At 38.5% G+C, this 17,502-nt stretch overlaps 1 protein-coding gene across 1 annotated transcript; it reads left to right on the forward strand.

Moving 5' to 3' along the window:
* The first annotated feature begins 1,782 nt into the window (after window positions 1-1,782).
* Window positions 1,783-6,546, forward strand: LOC112187327 (formin-like protein 6). Its single transcript, XM_024326080.2, has 4 exons — window positions 1,783-3,441; window positions 3,539-3,753; window positions 4,881-5,122; window positions 5,225-6,546. The coding sequence occupies exons 1-4, from the start codon at window positions 2,030-2,032 to the stop codon at window positions 5,996-5,998; spliced, it is 2,643 nt and encodes an 880-aa protein (XP_024181848.1). The 5' UTR covers window positions 1,783-2,029; the 3' UTR covers window positions 5,999-6,546.
* The last annotated feature ends 10,956 nt before the right edge of the window (window positions 6,547-17,502 follow it).

A 17,502-nucleotide genomic window follows, 5' to 3' on the forward strand; every position in this document is an offset into this window, starting at 1 on the left:
ACTTTATAAACGGTTGGTTCGAAATGAGTATGTCAAAATCTTTCCCAATTTTTTTCGTATTAGAGTGTTTTTCCAAACTTCAACTGAAGAATAATATTACTCACCCATTAGACGATATAACTTAAATTTACTTTTGTATTAGATTTAACAGTAAGAATTTATACCAATGTGTTAGTTTACGCCATGCGAAACTACGTGTTACTTGGGCCTTTACCTCCCAAGACCCAAGTCCAAACCGAATTTACGTTATGTAGCCGACCAAAAACAAATATTATTTCATGTGAATTAATATATATATATATATATATATATATATTTTTTGGGGACAAAATGTGAATATATTAAATGATTGTATTTATCACCAACAGTTTCTACTTTCTAGTTTATACTTTATGCCAGGATGAATTATGAACGTAATGTCATAAATTAATTTTTGTTTTTTCTAGTTCAGTATCATCAGTAGACTTCTGGTAAACCCATCTACCAATACCAACAGAACATCGTGAAATATTCCATCAAGATTACACGTGGGGTTCCTCCATGGACCACTGAAAAATGGTCCAGTGGTCGCACTCGTAGAGGATCTCAATATGTACGTAGCTTGGGGACTAATTAAACAATGATTAAGAAGCAGTAAAAGCAGGTACGACCCAGGATCCAACGGCAGACGACAGTACGTAATAGTAGGCGGGAAGTGGAAACATTAATGGAATATGTGCCTTGCCTTCTGCCTCGGCCTCAACGAAAGAGAAAGGTAAAACAATTAAAAAAAATAAATAAATAACAAATGGACGACGAAGGATATGAACGTGGAACCTTTTTATTTATAACATCCACGTCATCATCCATTTATTTCCACCACCACCCCAAAGTTGATTCTCACTTGCAGACTGTCATTCTCTTCGTAATAATTGTTAAAAATGGAAAATACTTTTATTATTTTTATTTATTAGTTTAGTATGTTAGTTATATATAATGGGGATGATCATAACAATTTGGTGGATCAATATGCTACCCTACTAGAAATTTAGGAAGAGTAGGCATTTTGTTTTGTGTAGAAAAAGTTTTACGTAGTTGACTAGGGAAAAAAAAAAAAAACCATCGCAAGATTTTTTTTTCACAATGCGTTGCAGGACTGTGACTGATAGCTGACGTTTCGCTATTGTGATATTTTGCAAAAAAGATCTTCAAAGTAGTTTGCAAGAAAAAAATAAGCAAAAAGAGATGACAATTATGCTGAATTTTCTATGAGTTTTTCTTTTGTAGTTCGTCTTTTTTTTTTTTTATTCTTTTTCATCTGGCTTCTCATATATTATAAATGATCAATGTATTCTAGATTTACTCAATGATATTATTATCTTGCAGAGTATGTATTTAGAGAAAAATTGACATTATGAATTTCTAATGGCAATATTACGAGAAAGAATGGCAATATTACGAGAAAGAAATGAATGAACTCGTTTTACCATTTGAAAATGCTACCAGCATTTAGTGATAACTGAGAAGCAACTTTGTTCGATTCCCATTTATATAACTTTCGCTTAAATACGGTAAATCCCAAAGAGATCATGTAGTAAATGCATTTTCATGGAATGTGAATGATCAATCCAAGGAAGCTCATGCGATTAAGCTCAAAAGGGTAACACCTCAAAACGGGTGTGGATACCGAAGTAATTTGGTAACTAGTAATAAAAACGGTCAATAATAAAATATTAATGATTGTTTGACACGTTAAGTTTGTTGTTAATTACAGTAATTAATAATTAATCCGCACCCAAACAAAAAATAGGCAAGAAAAAAAAAAACAGAATAAAATAGGGAAAATGCGGCTTCTAATACTACTACAACTACTGCTGAGGTCAGCGTCTACTTGGGCAATCGCACCGTATCCCCAGATCTCCTTCCAGCCAAAAGAAGCTTCCCCTCTCTCTCTCTCTCTTCCATTTTCCAAAAGCCAAAGAAGAACAAGACCAGGTGAATTGGCTGAAGAAGACCAACCAGACCAAGCCATTAGGATTAGAGTTTCATCATGAGAGCTCAATTTTTCTGCATTATTCTACTATCCATCACTCTCGTCCATTCCGCTTCTTCTTCTGAGAATCAAATTAACCGAAGGATTCTACACCAACCGCTTTTTCCAGAGAGTTCGTCTCCTCCGCCGGAGCTTCTATCCCCGCCTCCTCCACCGCCTCCTCCGCCGGACAGTCCCGACCAGCCATTCTTCCATGAGCTGCCGACTGGACCGACGACTCCCGAGCAGAGCCAATCGCCGCCGGCAGTGTCGCAAAATAGCACCGTTCCGTTGCCACAAGCGCCGTTGCCGACAAAGTCAACAAAGAAAGTGGCGGTGGCCGTCTCCGTCGGAATCGTCACGCTCGGAATGCTGTCGGGTCTCGCGTTTTTTCTCTACCGCCACCGAGTCAAGCACCCGTCGGAGACTCAGAAACTCGTCAATGGCGGAGGGAGCAGCTCGCAGCGGTTCGCGGACGATTCCAGAGCGGCGCCGTCGAGCTTCCTTTATATCGGCACTGTCGAGCCGAGCCAGAACTCCACGAGCAGCGACGCCATGAGTGGAGTGACGCCGGAAGTGAACCGGTCGCCGTACCGGAAACTCAACTCGATCAAGAGATCGGATCGGTACCGGCCGAGTCCCGAGTTGCAACCGCTGCCGCCGCTGGCGAAGCCTCCGCCGCCTCAGAATCCCGATTTGCCGTCGTCGATGACGTCTTCCGACGACGAAGAGAGCCACGCGACGGCGTTTCACTCGCCGCAGTGCTCGTCGATTAGCTACGACGACAGCTATTACACGCCGAAGCAGAGCAGTATGTGTAGTACGGTCAGTAATGGCAGCAATCAGTCTCAGTCTCAATCTCAGACTCTCAATACTAATTCGGTTCCTCACTCAAAACGGACTTCACCGAAATCTCGACTCTCAGTCTCTAACCGGGCTGCTCCAGCTCCACCGCCGCCTCCTCCGCCACCGCCAATGCCGGCAATTCACGACTTTCATCAAACAGTTTCGCATTCTCATAAGAAGCCAAAATTCTCAACCCCGCCACCACCGCCAAATATGAGTCTGCTTCAGTCAATAGCCAACCCGAGCCGCCAAGTACCTACAGCCCCGGTTCCACCTCCACCGCCTCCGCCACCGTCACGAAGAATTGGGGATGATTCAGAAACAGTTGTTGATGCTAAGCCGACTCCAGTATCATCAAGGCCACAATTGTCATCTACATCAACCCCGAAAGGCTGGTTTGAGAACGGGACGAGTAAAACCAAACCTCTTCACCGAGCTGAGAAAAGCTTAGGCTCTGCAGAGAGTTTCGAGAATGATGATTCTGGGGGAGCAAAGCCGAAGTTGAAGCCTCTGCACTGGGACAAAGTTCGAGCAACCTCTGATAGAGCTACAGTTTGGGACCAGCTGAAATCAAGCTCATTTCAGTGAGTAGATTAATCAATTCAGCAGACTAATCATCATGTGTGTTTTTATCTCTCATTTGCAAAATTCTGATTCTGGTCATGTCTAATTTGTTTGCAGATTAAATGAAGATATGATGGAGACTCTTTTCGGCTGCAATCCCGCGAATACGGTCCCAAAAGAACCTAGTACTACTACTACTACTAGAAGATCGGTTATGCCTCCTGTTGAGCAGGAAAACAGGGTTTTGGACCCCAAGAAGTCGCAGAACATAGCTATACTATTAAGAGCACTAAATGTAGCAAGAGATGAGGTCGTTGAAGCTCTTTCCGATGGTAAGTAGTTTCTTCTTTTCTATTTCGGTTAATCAAATGCCGTTTACAATTTGCTCAGTTTACTTTAGCAATACTAGGGCTCCCTATTATGTGGCTTCTTGTAAGCTCACCATATTATACCCGTATATCATGGATGCTTTTAGCATTTTAGGATTCAGAACTCAGAAAAATGTATATATAGATCTCTAGTAGCACAAACTGGTAGGTGGCTCACATTGTACCCACTGTTGGGAAAGAAAAGGATAATAGAGGATGCCAAAAACAGAAATGAGTGTTGAAAGCTTAATCAAGAAGTTATCATTGTTACTTGGAAGATAAGTATATAAATTTAACGGTATGATTCCCCACACGTTCATTATGTCAGTTTTGAATCATAACCAGGAGAGGGAGAGAGAGAGAGAGAGAGAGAGAGAGAGCAAAATCATTGAAAAACAGGTAGTCAGTATCCCTATGGACGAATCACTAACCCTGGGGTTACGATTAATGGGATCATTAATGGTCTCCAGATCCTACCAGCAACCATCCATCATGATAGGTCCTCTGCTGCTAGTTCTTTTTCTATCTTCAAAGCTGACATTGTAGTAAACCAGCAATTTTCTGAATTTTTTTTCAATCCCCTGCATCCTCCCTTTGTGACCAGCGCAGAGTGTCTTTAAAGTTTTCAATTAGAAGCCAAAAGTAGGTTCATGTTTACATGTAAGATCTTTGTTAGCATACATTGCCTTGTTGGATGTAAACTTTCGAGAAATTTAATGTTTGCACTATTGGAAGTACTTTGAAGTTTTACCTTATCTTTGACCTGCAAAAGCAGCAATGACTGCAACTGAGGTTTACACTAGCCTATACTCCTACTAGTTAAACACTTGAGGTGTCTTTGTGTGCATCTGCGCCTGTTGGTTTGTTTATAATTTTTAGGTACAGAAATTCTATTGACATGTGAAATATGATAGGCACCACCAGTGTAAGTTGTGTGACCTTTTAATTACTGCAATCAAAACATTCATGTTCATGAGAGCTCACAATATAAGTGTAGAAATAGATGTTATGTCACCTTTACATGAATAGTCCAACCATAAAAATAAATAATAATTCTTATATCATTTGCAATTTGTGTTATGACATAACAGGTAACCCAGAAGGCTTGGGCGCCGAGCTTTTGGAGACTCTGGTTAAGATGGCACCGACAAAGGAAGAAGAAATTAAACTTCGAGAGTACCAGGGTGACATCTCAAAATTAGGGTCTGCTGAACGGTTTCTGAAGGCAGTGCTTGATATCCCATTTGCTTTTAAGAGAGTTGAGGCAATGCTATACAGAGCTAACTTTGATACAGAAGTGAAATACCTAAGGAAGTCTTTTCAAACGCTCGAGGTATATTGCCTTAAATTTACAATTTTTGCTTCCTTACTATCTTAATTCTATGAATATTGACATAGAAACTCACACCAAGATCTAAATCTCATCATTATTCAGGAAGCAAGTGAAGAATTGAAGAACAGTCGATTATTCCTAAAACTCCTTGAAGCTGTTCTCAGGACTGGAAACCGAATGAATGTTGGGACCAACCGTGGTGATGCTAAAGCTTTCAAACTTGATACGCTCTTAAAACTGGTCGACATAAAGGGAACAGATGGAAAGACCACATTGCTCCACTTTGTGGTTCAAGAGATTATAAGATCTGAAAGTCCAGGTTCTGAAACAAAGGAGAACATCAAGACAAAGGAAGGTGATTTCAAAAAGCAAGGATTGAAAATGGTGGCAGGGCTGAGCAAAGACCTCGGCAACGTCGCAAAAGCAGCAGGAATGGACTCAGACGTCCTAAGTAGCTATGTGTCAAAGCTTGCAATGGGGCTTGAGAAGGTCAGACTGGTCTTGCAGTATGACAAGGCAGATGTAGATGGAAAATTCTTCAAGTCGATGAAGCTCTTTCTAAAAGAGGCTGAGGAGGAAATTCTTAGGATCAAGGCTGATGAAAGAAAGGCTTTATTTCTGGTGAAAGAGGTTACTCAATATTTCCATGGGGATACAGCAAAGGAGGAAGCCCATCCTTTCAGAATCTTCATGATCGTAAGAGATTTTCTAAAAGTATTGGACCATGTGTGCAAGGAGGTCGGGAATATGCAGGACAGAACACTGGTGGGTTCTGCTAGGTCATTCCGGATAGCTGCAACTGCTCCTCTACCAGTTCTCTCCAAGTATCACTTAAGACAAGAAGACACCTCGGACGACGACAGCTTTTCTCTTTGAAATTATGTGTATATGAAGCCCAGGAACCTTTAGGAGGACAACTAAACTAGATGAAACTACCACAGGCATCACCGACACATCCAACTGAATCAGCACCACCAATATATTCGTTTCTTTTGTTACAAGCATGTCAAAGGAGTAGAAGAATGCAGAAGGGGAAGGCACTTTTGAAAGTCTTTCCAATATAAAGGAAAATCCCAATCCACACCAAGAGAATTTCCGATTAGTTAATCGGGTAATGCTCCCGGAGAAGCAACAGATTTTGTATGAGAGAATGCATAGTCCAGAAAAGATGAAACATAATGTTATGGGAAGGGTATCATCAAAGAAGAAGATTTTACAGTCAAAATATTTTAGGTTTGCCTTTTCTGCTCCAAACACACATGCCCAATATATAGTTAGGATAGGTTTCTTCATTTAGGTCCCAGATTGAAGTCCCCACTCATTTTGAAGGGAGCAGGAATGTTTTCACGGTGGTTCAATATGATGTCGTGGTTGGTCGTGCATTTATTTGATAATTATAAAGCAATAAGTGGCTATTCCTATTCTTCAGCAAGTCTTTGCTTAATTGCTTTCTTCTTCTCTCTACCCCACTCCAATAATGTGTGAAAGTTTATTGGTAAGGGGGGAGAGACAAATTGTCAAAATTCTCAGATATTCAAGCTTTAAGGACAACCTATGGTTCATGAATCACTTTAGGGAAAGGTAACTAAGACTACTATCATGCTATACATCTTTAGGGAAAGAAGCAGAAATCCCGCCATTAATAGAAAACTTGAACAAAGCAAGTTTTTCTCCGGAGTTTCTAGCCGTGAGATTTAAGATGATGACAGTTTTATATAATTTCACATCCAAACTACGCCAATATAATTTCACATTTCTTTTTATTTTGTTAATTTTGTTTCATTCGACTTTCTGTTTTAAATTAGGTTGTCATTACTTATTATTATTATTATTATTTTTGAAAGGTGTCATTGCTTATGAGATGTGCCTAAATTGTAGTTGAACCAAATATTATTAATGAAGTTTGTATTGATAAAAAAAAGAAGAAGAAAAAGTGAGAATGTGTTTTGGGTCGTTGTCTTAAAGCTGTTGTGACGAGAATAATGACGCTTGAGTTTTGGAGATGGCCTGCTATTGCTGGCTGGGTTGCACGGCGGCGGCTAGGCTCTGTTCTATTTTGGTCTTGACGCTGGAGTCGAAGGTGTGGCAGGAGATGATGGCAGTTAAGTGGTTGGCCGGAGTCGTAGAGGTATGGCTGACGTTGCTGGTGTGGCCGGGGTCACAAGGGTGGCTGGAGTCGCAGGTATGGTGGCAGGTGGCTCCGCCTGGGTGCCCAAATTAGATTAGTGGGCTAGGTGTTTTGGCTGGGTTTGGGCCCAAAGCGGAGCCCAGTTGTTGGGCCTGTTTCCCCCCAAGGAGGATTTGGGACTCAAGAGATATGGTGCTTGATGCTTTGCTCAAATTTGTGACTCTTAAGTCTTATCTCTTCCGATGTGCTGCTTTTACTGTCAGGTAGATTGATCATTCCTAAATTCTATAAAAAGTCACATCATATGCACGTTGTGAGTACCACCATTACATGCCTTGGCAAGTTGTGTGTGTTTTTTTTAACGCTGGGACGAGTCTAGTTTCAGAGCAGTGGTCTACTGTAAAAGGACAAATTGTTGGTGTAGTACACCTTATGATTTGTACTAATTAGCTATAGGGTCAAGATGATTTTGTCCTCTGTATGCTCCCTTTTGGGATGCCTTCTTGAGTGATTTATATTGCTAATTTTCATTGAATTATTCCCTTCAAAAAAAAAAAATCATTGATATAATCTTTGACGACATTTATATATTTGGGTCCTTGACTCAAAGCACCAAAATAACAAAAAATTATCTCATTTACCCCAGCAACAGATTTTTGTTTCCACACACACAATTTAACACAAAATGACCATTTTACCCTCAACTCAATTAAATAACTACAACCACTGCCACTCAATATCAATCTCTCTCTGGTCCCGATCTCTCTCTCTCCCTCCTTCCCCATTTCCTACTGACCTTCGGCTTCGACGCACGAGCCAGGCCGTTTCCGGCTCTGGCGCTCGACCTACGCAGCCTACCTCTCTCTTCCAGACTCCGGTGTCGAGGACCAACCCGTCGGTGCTGCGCATCTCCGGCGTCGATCCACTCCCCAATCTTCACCTTGGTGCGACGTTGAGTTCTTGCTCAGATTCCGGCGTTCGATCCACTCTGCCGTCTCCTTGGCCTCATCGAGAGTTCGATTCACTCCGCTGCGCGTCACCGACGTTCGATCCACTCTGCCGTTGCTCCGGTGTCGTATCCTCCAGTGCTAAATGCAGGCTGGTGGCAGAGGAGGAAGGAGAAAGATGATTTGGCCAATTTCGCAGCTCCGGTGCCCAAATCAGGACGTGGAGTGGAGGAGGAAGGCCTCTGGGATGCTGACCATTCGTGGCAGAAGTTGCCGCACTGGAGGATTAGAGGTCACTAGTTCCTGGGTGCCCAGATTAGTTTATGGGTGCACAAATAAGTTTATGGTTTATTTGTTTTTTTTTTGGTAAAATAGAAAGAAAGAACAAAGAAAAAAAAGGTTTCATTAGGGGCTAATAGACGTCTATTGGGGGCCAATAGATGTCTATTCGGGGCAATAGACGTTTTAAATTGATGTAATCTCTCGTTTTTTTTTTTTAATCTAAGTTTTATTTTTGTAATTTTAAGAAGATTAGTTCGCATTTCAGTAATCGAAAAGTCTATTGGGGGGCAATATACGTCTATTGGGGGGCAATAGACGTTTTGAATTTATGTAATCTCCTCGTTTTTTTTTTCTTTAATCAAAGTTTTATTTGTGTAATTTTAAGAAGATTGGTTCTCATTTCGGTAACCGAGACGTCTATTGAGAGGCAATATATGTCTATTGGGGGGCAATAGACCTTATTGCTCTTATATTGGGGGGCAGTAGACATCTATTAGGGGGCAATACACTGCTGGGGCAATAGACGTCTATTGCTCCTCTATTGGGGGGCAATAGAGGTTTTAAAAAAAATCCGGTGGGCGGTGGCCGGTGACCGGATTCCGGCGAAGTCTCCTATGGTTTCTCTCTCTTTCATTTTCTCTTTGTCTCTCTCTTTCTCTCTCTCTCTCTCTAAGTAATAAAGGGGTGAGGGGTAAAATGGTATTTAAAAAAAATTAAAAACAAAAAAAAATCTTAATAGGGTATTAGGGAAGACTCCCTTAAAGTGTATTGGGTAAGAAAGAATAAAAAAAACTTAATGCAGTTAGTGGGAAAAAATCCCTAAAAATGGGGTAAATGGACAAAAACCCTATATATTTCCTATCGTTTTTTGTTTGACTTATATATTTTTTTTGGTCATATTGGAGGTGAAATAAACCATCTAGTATAGTTCTAACCTGATTTCCGAATCACCATTACCACTTGACTACCTATTTGTTAGTTTCTTCTTTTCAAATATGATTGTCTTGAATCTTTAGAACATTTTGCATGTAGACTCTATATGTAATCATTTAAACTTTGTAGTTTGACATATTTTAAATGAAATATGTTTAAAAATAACTTAAATTTGAGTTCAAATTTATACAAACACTAATGGATTGCCCGAGACTAGAATCTAGAACTACTCAGATAAACAATAAATAAAACATATTTATCAGAGGCAATTGTAAGATTTAACACGCGCATAACACGTGGAAGAAATAAGAATCAACAAATTTCTACAAGAAATTGTAAACCATAATAACATTGAGTAAATTGGACTGTAAACCTCAAATGTGTGAAGGATTCAGTTGGCCAAATATCTAAAGCACAAGCAAATGTTTCTAATTTCCACCAACATCTCATTCTATTATGGTGGTTCTACTCGAAAAAATTAAAGATAACGAAATGAAACACACAAGTAACTAAGTAAGAAAATAGTTAATGTCAAATATGAAGAGTATATCTAGCTTTGTTTATAAGCTTCATTCAGGAATCTGGAATGATACTTATTGAAAGATGATTCCAACTTCTTAATTATTTCATGTTCTTATCATCTAACCAAACATGCTGCTGTTGTGGGAAAATTAAAGCATGGGTTATACGTAACATCTTCATGCTTCTAAAATAAACAAAGATTTTATGACATTTACTGTAAATTATAAACTTGGCTGCAATTCACCCTAAAAATTTGTAGAATCCACCCTGGAAACCTTTCTTAAGGCTCGACCATCATTAAATCTAGGGAAAAAAAAATCATAAATAGTATATAAACTATACCTCTATCTTATCAATGGTACATGAACTTTATGTTTTGTCACAACCAGTACCTGAACTCTTCAAGTTCTTTTGAAGTGGTACCTAAAGCCACATTCGCTCACTACTCCGGCCAAAAATGGCACGTGAGGCACATGTGTCTTATTTATTAGGCACATGTTTGATATTTAGGTTCATTAATTGTTTGATTTGAGATAAGAAATTTTGAGTTTTTGCTTCATAGATCAAAAGTTAAGAAGAAAACGATACTAACTTGGGCCATGACATAGTTAACGATTAATACAAATTGTTATCTTTAACCTTGATGAATAAGACATTGCTCCTCAGTTGTCATTTTTGACTAGATTGATGACCAAATGTCACCTTAGGTACCACTTTAAAAGAACTCGAAGAGTTCAGGTACTGGTTGTGACAAAAAATAAAATTCAGGTACACTATCGATAAAATAAAAGTATAGTTCAGGTACTATTTCTGATTTTTATCCTTAAATCTAAGCTTAATTCCGTAGTTAACTTTGCTGCTAGATGTAGTGCTCAAAGCACAAGATCGGACCGAATTAACTGAATTGGCTCAAGCACATGTAACAAATTACGATCATCATTCATAAAGAGATAGGTTTGTTGGAACATGTGGGGATAGATTACCCTATCAAAAATCTGATTTACGTCACATGGTTCTTGGGCCTTGGGCCTCTTGGGCTCTAATGACTTAAATTGGAAAAGATTCTTATTGATTTAGTTTTCTATTTGATTAAAGTTCAGATAATCATTTGTAACCAAAAAAAAAAAAAAGTTCAGATAATCATTAGAGATCTTGAAACTATTCATGTGATTTTGAATGAACAGTTATTGTTGTCTATCCCAATAAATGTAACTATTCATTCTCTTTATATAGAGCATGAAATCAATGCAGACATTAACGAACTCATTCTTCTCTCTCCCTCTTCTTTCTATGGAGAAAACACAAAATAAAGTTCGTTAGGATCCAAGTCGAAGATTGACTTGAATCTGATTGGTGTATCCTACAAGATAGACGTACGTTCAAGAATTTCAAGCTCAAGAGTGAAAATACTTGGATGAAACGTTTTTCTGGGTTTCGGGGATTGATAGACACATTACAATCCTTGCTGGGCAGAAATCAAAATTTTCACACAGAAAGCACAATTTTGGTTAAGCAGTGAAAACCTCAATTTTGAGATTAAAAATACTGCGGGGCTCTTACTCTTGAGAATCCAAATAAAATCAATCAACTTATTGATGAAGATATGGTTCTTTACAAACACATATAGCTCTCTACGTGGCTACAATCTCTAGACTCACTAGAGAGGTGCTTGTCTTGAATCTTGACCTTCTTCTTCACTTGAACGATCTGCAAATATCGCTCCACTTGCACCACCAATCTTCTCTACTGATCTCGAGAGAATCAATGCATGTATATGAATGAATAATGAAACGCTTAGACACGGAACAAGTGTTTCATGGACTCCTATGGAACTCTTTCTAAGCAAGCAAGACACACAATAATCCCCACTCAATCAACGTTGCTTTTCTGAATATATTGAGGAGAAAATAAATTCTCAACAATTAAGACTTAACCCTAATTGGACTCCTACTAGGAAAGATCTTTTAATAAAAGATATCCAATTAAAATAAACAAATCCTAAATCACCTAGGACTTCAAAAGCACGATTTTATCAGTTGAAAAATATTTTTGTAAAATAAAATCTAAAATCCAAAAGATACTTTCCAAAATTGGACTCCCAAAAACATAGGGTTGACTAGGGCTCACATATTGCAATCCCGTGCTTATGCATGAGATGCAATTACCTGAAATTCTCCGAGGTGTTTTGTATAGGGATGCCAACACATCAAGTGTAAACCTTATGCCTACAAAGAGTAGAGATGAAATTCCATCTTAGGAGATTGCTACAAGCAAGCCTCTATCAATCTCAATCAAGTTAGTGATTTTATTACTTGTTTTATTAGTTTTTGAGTAACTTTCAATTCGATCACTCGTATAGTAGGATTAAGACTCTGGTTCACTCCTAATTTAGGATTGAAACCCTTTTGCAATCCTATTTTGTAACTTTATTTACATTAGTTTGACAAAAAAAACTTTAATTATACCAATCTGCAATCAAATTTTATTTTTCAAGGATCGATCCATTGCTTACTATCCCTGTTTTCTAACAAGGTTGTCAATTCATACGTAGTTGAAATATTTTTTTTAGGACAAGAATCTAAGTTTGAGTCAATTTTTTGCGAATTGAAGAGTTGAAAATAACCCTTGACACATAGCTTGACACTAAGATAATTTTATTAAAAGCATTGCCGATATTACATTATTACTTTATTGTATTAATCTATTAATTGGCACTCGTCAGTCCGGTCATACTATTATGTAAATTTAGGGGGGTGTATTCAGTTCAGATTTTAAAAGATTCTGTTTGAGTTTTTATAATCATTTACTTAATCCACGGATTGTTTAAATTCCATATGGACTTTGATTGATTCTAATGGATTGATTTACTAGTATTTGTTTAGATTTTAGATTTTACAAGTCCTTATGATATTTTTGTAGCTTCAATTTAGTCAAGGTTTATGTCGTATAGGCTAATCGTCTTTTTCTTAAATGTGCAGACAGCTCTAGAATAAATTTTCTTTGTTAGGGATTTGTCTCCCGGTTTGGCTGAAAAGGCAAAAGCAATGTTTATGTGCTTTGGGAGCTTAGATTTTGTTGTATGGATGATCCTAAGGGTGACTTAATTTGTAAGGTTGTGTGAATACTCATGCCCCTAAAAAAAAAAAAATCACTACTTGAAACAAATTTTTTTATACCTGAACAAGTTATAAAATCCTCTACATGCAATGTCATAGGCAACTAACTATGACAACCAAAACGATTTAGTGACTTCTAATTATTGAAGAAACACATCAATAAATATGTGATTTTCTAGTTTCATACTTGCATATCCCTTGCACACTTAAATAAATTTAAACTAAATTCAACTATCGAGTCGATCTAATTAGAAAAAGAAAAGAAGAATTAACGTTGGAGGTAATAAAAAGTAGGTTTTCCTTAGTTCGGCCTTTGCAATCTTAACTATTGACTCATATCTCCTTCAAATTCTTTCACATTTGTGTATCATGTTTGATTTTCAAGTACTCATTATCTCGACCTTAGGCATCAATTTTTTTTCATCTTTTTATAATATTACATTAGTCAAAATATTATACAAAAAATAAAGTAGTAAACTAATGACATAATTTATTTCATATCTAATTTACAAAAGAAAAGAAACATGTGTGGATGTATCGATCATCTTAACAATATCATTAAAAGTTACCTTCATTACCTAGAAGGACAGGCTTTTAGAGCTATAGTGATAAAATTAGAAAAAATTATTATATGGGAGCCGAGGTAAAGGAGGATAGTGGGAAAATGAGTCTAGGACAAAATGGATGATTGTTATCTATTAAAGGCTGCTTTTTCATTTTTTTTTTTTGAGGAATAGCTTCTGCATTTTTTTGAGTGAGAAGAATCCATCAAAATCTCTTAAGACGTGGCTGGATTATCTTTGAGTTTAGATATGTATAAAAAGCACTATAAAATCCTCCAAAATTCAACATTTAATAAAATCCTAAAAAATCCCTATACTTTTGAATATCGCCAGATTTGAATGGATAATTTTAAGTCAGTGAGTTGTGACATGTTGGTAAGTTATAATTCTAACATTATAAAAGTTATGAGTTTGATTTTCACTGACATATGTAAGGGTGAGGTGGGCTAAGGTTTTTTTTTTTTTTTAAAAGATAGTTTTAAATCTTAATTTAATACACTAAGATTTTGAAGGACTATTTAAAATCTCAATTGAATACCCATGGACTTCTAAAATACAAAATAATCTTGTATACTTTGAAATGAATACACCCCCTATTCTATCAAAAGTATGAAGATTCTTTTTTTGAATAGTACTCAACCCCCATTCATTAAAATTATTATCCCTCCCCCATAGTTGATATATATATTTTTTGAATAGAAGTTGATAACAATTCAATAACCAACAGCTAAAAAGCCATAGCTTACAAAACTTACATAAGAATTCTGGCAAGAAAATCCGGTAATACCTATCTAAGTTAAAGTAAACTAATTAACATCATTGGGTAACTCACATTTAAGCAAGCCTATCCAAGAATGACAAAGTTTCGCCTCCTACGGAAAGAAATCATTCAACTAACCCTCACTTGCCAATCACGCAATTGTGGTAGAAGTAAGAAACTAGAAACGTCATAGAATGCTCATAGAAACTGAATCATACTCACACAGGCTTAAACCCTAAAATAACAATTAAACAATAACCATCTCCCTCCCTGTCAAGTTGGAGCTTAGATTTGCACCTGCATTATTACTTGTATCTTTTGCCTGAATGTGTTTGCGTGGGCGGCCCTTTTTCTTCGGGGCTAGCCCCATAGAAACAGGAACCTCCACCAACTCACCCAGCTGAAACTCCCACGGAATAATTGCCAAACTAAGTTTGAATTGCCTCTTTCTCACACCCAAAGCCCTTGAGTGTTTGTGACAAAAAAAAATCCCAACAGAATCCTCCATATATTCCCTATCAGCATTAAGGCCCAACCATAATACCTGCCTCTCTGACCCAATAGTAGACCCATCAATATCCGGCCCAAAACCCGGCAGCCTTGGCCCAGTCAACCCGCCGGTCAACCCTAATTCAAAATTAGGGCTTCTCGCCGGTTTTTCCGGAAGGACTACCGCTCCACTGGTAGCCATAGCCTCTGATCCTGCTACCGTCTCCACAAGCGTCTTTCCTTCTTTTGGCACCGACTGACCCGCCGACGCTGTAAGAGTCAATCCCGGCCCACCGACTACTGCCACAGAAGTTGGTGAGTTTGGCACCGAACCAAACCCACGCTCCACCTCGTCTCGGTTCGACACCACCAGTGGCCACGCCTCCCCCTCAAACCTTTGATCACAGATGCCACCTCCATGCCCGAAGAATCCACATGTCGTGCAAAGCCCATGGCACTTCTTATACTGGAACTCCACCCATACTGAAACCGCCGTCGAAAACTCAAATTTCCGTCGCGCCCATATCCATTAGCGAACGTCCTGGATCACACGGATCCTCTGAACCATGTCTTTCCTCTACATAGCCCTTTGGTCAACCCAATCGAAAGTTCCCAGAGCACTAACGCCTTCTTGTTGCTCATAGCTATGCGCAAACCCCTGATAGCCACCCAAACCTCAAGAAAGTGTAGCGGTGCCGCATCGAGAGCCGAAACACCATCATAATCTGCCAGTAGTAACATAGAGTTGTTGTAGAACCATGGACCTCCTGAAAGAACCCGATTCTTCACCTCCCTATCCTTGAAGTGGAAGACAAAGATGTCCTCCTCCTCCTGCCGAATCAGAACTTTCTCTCTTCATCACCAAATGTTGGAGATCGCCGCTGAAAACGTCGAGATTAACACTGTTTTTTTGGATAAGAGCTAGCCACATAAATAGAAAAATAAGTCGTGGATCGCATCCTCTCCTCCAACAAGGCTCACAATAACCTCCTCAGAAAGTACAGGAGGAGCCATCGTCTCTTCCGTCATCTCTCACAGACTCGATCAATTGTGGCGGCTAGGGCAAAGAAACCCTAGCAGAGCAAGGAAGTCGACTTTCAGGCAAACCGTGGCTAGTGATCAGTCGAGGTGGGTTGCCTGGGGTCTAAACCCTACCTTACACGGCATGGAAGGTACACAAGCTATGGTTGCTTCCCTCAAAGTTGATGGAATCATGGAAGTATGTCAATCTATGAATCGCCAACAATAGGTTATTGGATGATGTTAGAAAAAGGAAACCTTAACTTCCCCTTTTACGATTTGTTGGCAGTGTATGAGAAGAAGCAAATCGATCATCATCTTTGCCACCATACACCTACCAAACAATGTTACCACTGAATCATGTGTGGCAAGAAGGTCTGAAACGATGTTTGGTGACTTGCCAATAATGCACGCGACATCATGACCTAACATTCAGTCCTTTGGGACTTTGCACTGATCTAAGAAAACATTGAAAGATTTCAATAAGTGGTGAACACCATTCTACATCTACATTTAATGTTGCTCATATAGTCATATATAGGAATACACACACACGTGTGTGTGTGTGTGTATATATATATATATATATATATATATATAGGGGACGATCCAAAGCAAGGATGAGTAGGGCTCAAGCCCTATCGGGAATTTTGAGAAATTTTTTTTTTTACCTACATATACTATATATGAAACTAGTTTGTTTCGTTGTTAAAGCCCTACCCATAACTGGAGATCGGTCTTTACTACCTTTGGCTACTTCATCATACTCTCCATGACTCCACTTTCATCTATTAGTGGGTGCAAGAATGTAGCAGATTCGGTCTTTCCATGACTCCGCTCTTCTCTAACTCTCCGCCATACTGTCCAAGAACCCACTCTCCTCTGATCGGTCTTTAAGGCTTCTTCTTCTCTATTTCACTCTGATTTAATTCTTGATTAAAGCTCTGGGTTGTTGCATTCATGTTTATGACCCAGTTTTGTTTTTATTTATTTCTTCAATTTTTGAAAGTTAATGGTATGCAGGAAATTTGCTCTTTGCTGACATCAAAACCAAGCTTGAAGCTTTGTTAAAAGTAATTTTGTTTTGACAAAGGAAGCTTTGTTAAAAGTATAACAATTCTGATGCATTTGTAGCGGCCCTTGCCTAATAATATATATCATCCTATTTCTGAATAAAGGGAAGTGAGTGATATGGAGCAAAGAAAAAGACACAAGTCCAATTCTGAACTGAGAATGGAGTTGGATAGGATTAGCAACTTTCCAGGTGATGTTATAGAACTAGTTTTAACATGTTTGTCATTAAAGAGCTACTAAGGACAAGCATTTTATCGAGCTAGTGAAGGTACAGAGCAGCTTTGCTTCCACATCTTGTGTTTGATTATAGATGTGTCTTTTTGTTTATATAGTGATCAATAAAAACTGAATCTTTTGTAGTAGCTTTGTAAATTTGAGTCTTTTTGTTTGTATGGTAATCAATAAAGGGTGTGTTTTTCTTCTAACTCATGCTTGTGTTTTGTTTTTTCTCTTATTCATGCTTGGGCTCTTATACATGAAGTTTGTGGTCTGTTGCGACTTGCAAGAGTTCTTTGTAGACATAGTGTTAATCAATTAATCAATTTC

The sequence above is a fragment of the Rosa chinensis genome, chromosome 2 (genome assembly GCF_002994745.2).
Source record: "Rosa chinensis cultivar Old Blush chromosome 2, RchiOBHm-V2, whole genome shotgun sequence".
In the NCBI taxonomy this organism is placed as follows: Eukaryota; Viridiplantae; Streptophyta; class Magnoliopsida; order Rosales; family Rosaceae; genus Rosa; species Rosa chinensis.

Coding starts and splice junctions, on each gene's coding strand:
- LOC112187327 (XM_024326080.2), top strand. CDS start 2,030: ATGAGAGCTCAATTTTTCTGCATTATTCTACTATCCATCACTCTCGTC. Junction 3,442..3,538: donor CTGAAATCAAGCTCATTTCA/GTGAGTAGATTA, acceptor ATTTGTTTGCAG/ATTAAATGAAGATATGATGG. Junction 5,123..5,224: donor AGTCTTTTCAAACGCTCGAG/GTATATTGCCTT, acceptor ATCATTATTCAG/GAAGCAAGTGAAGAATTGAA.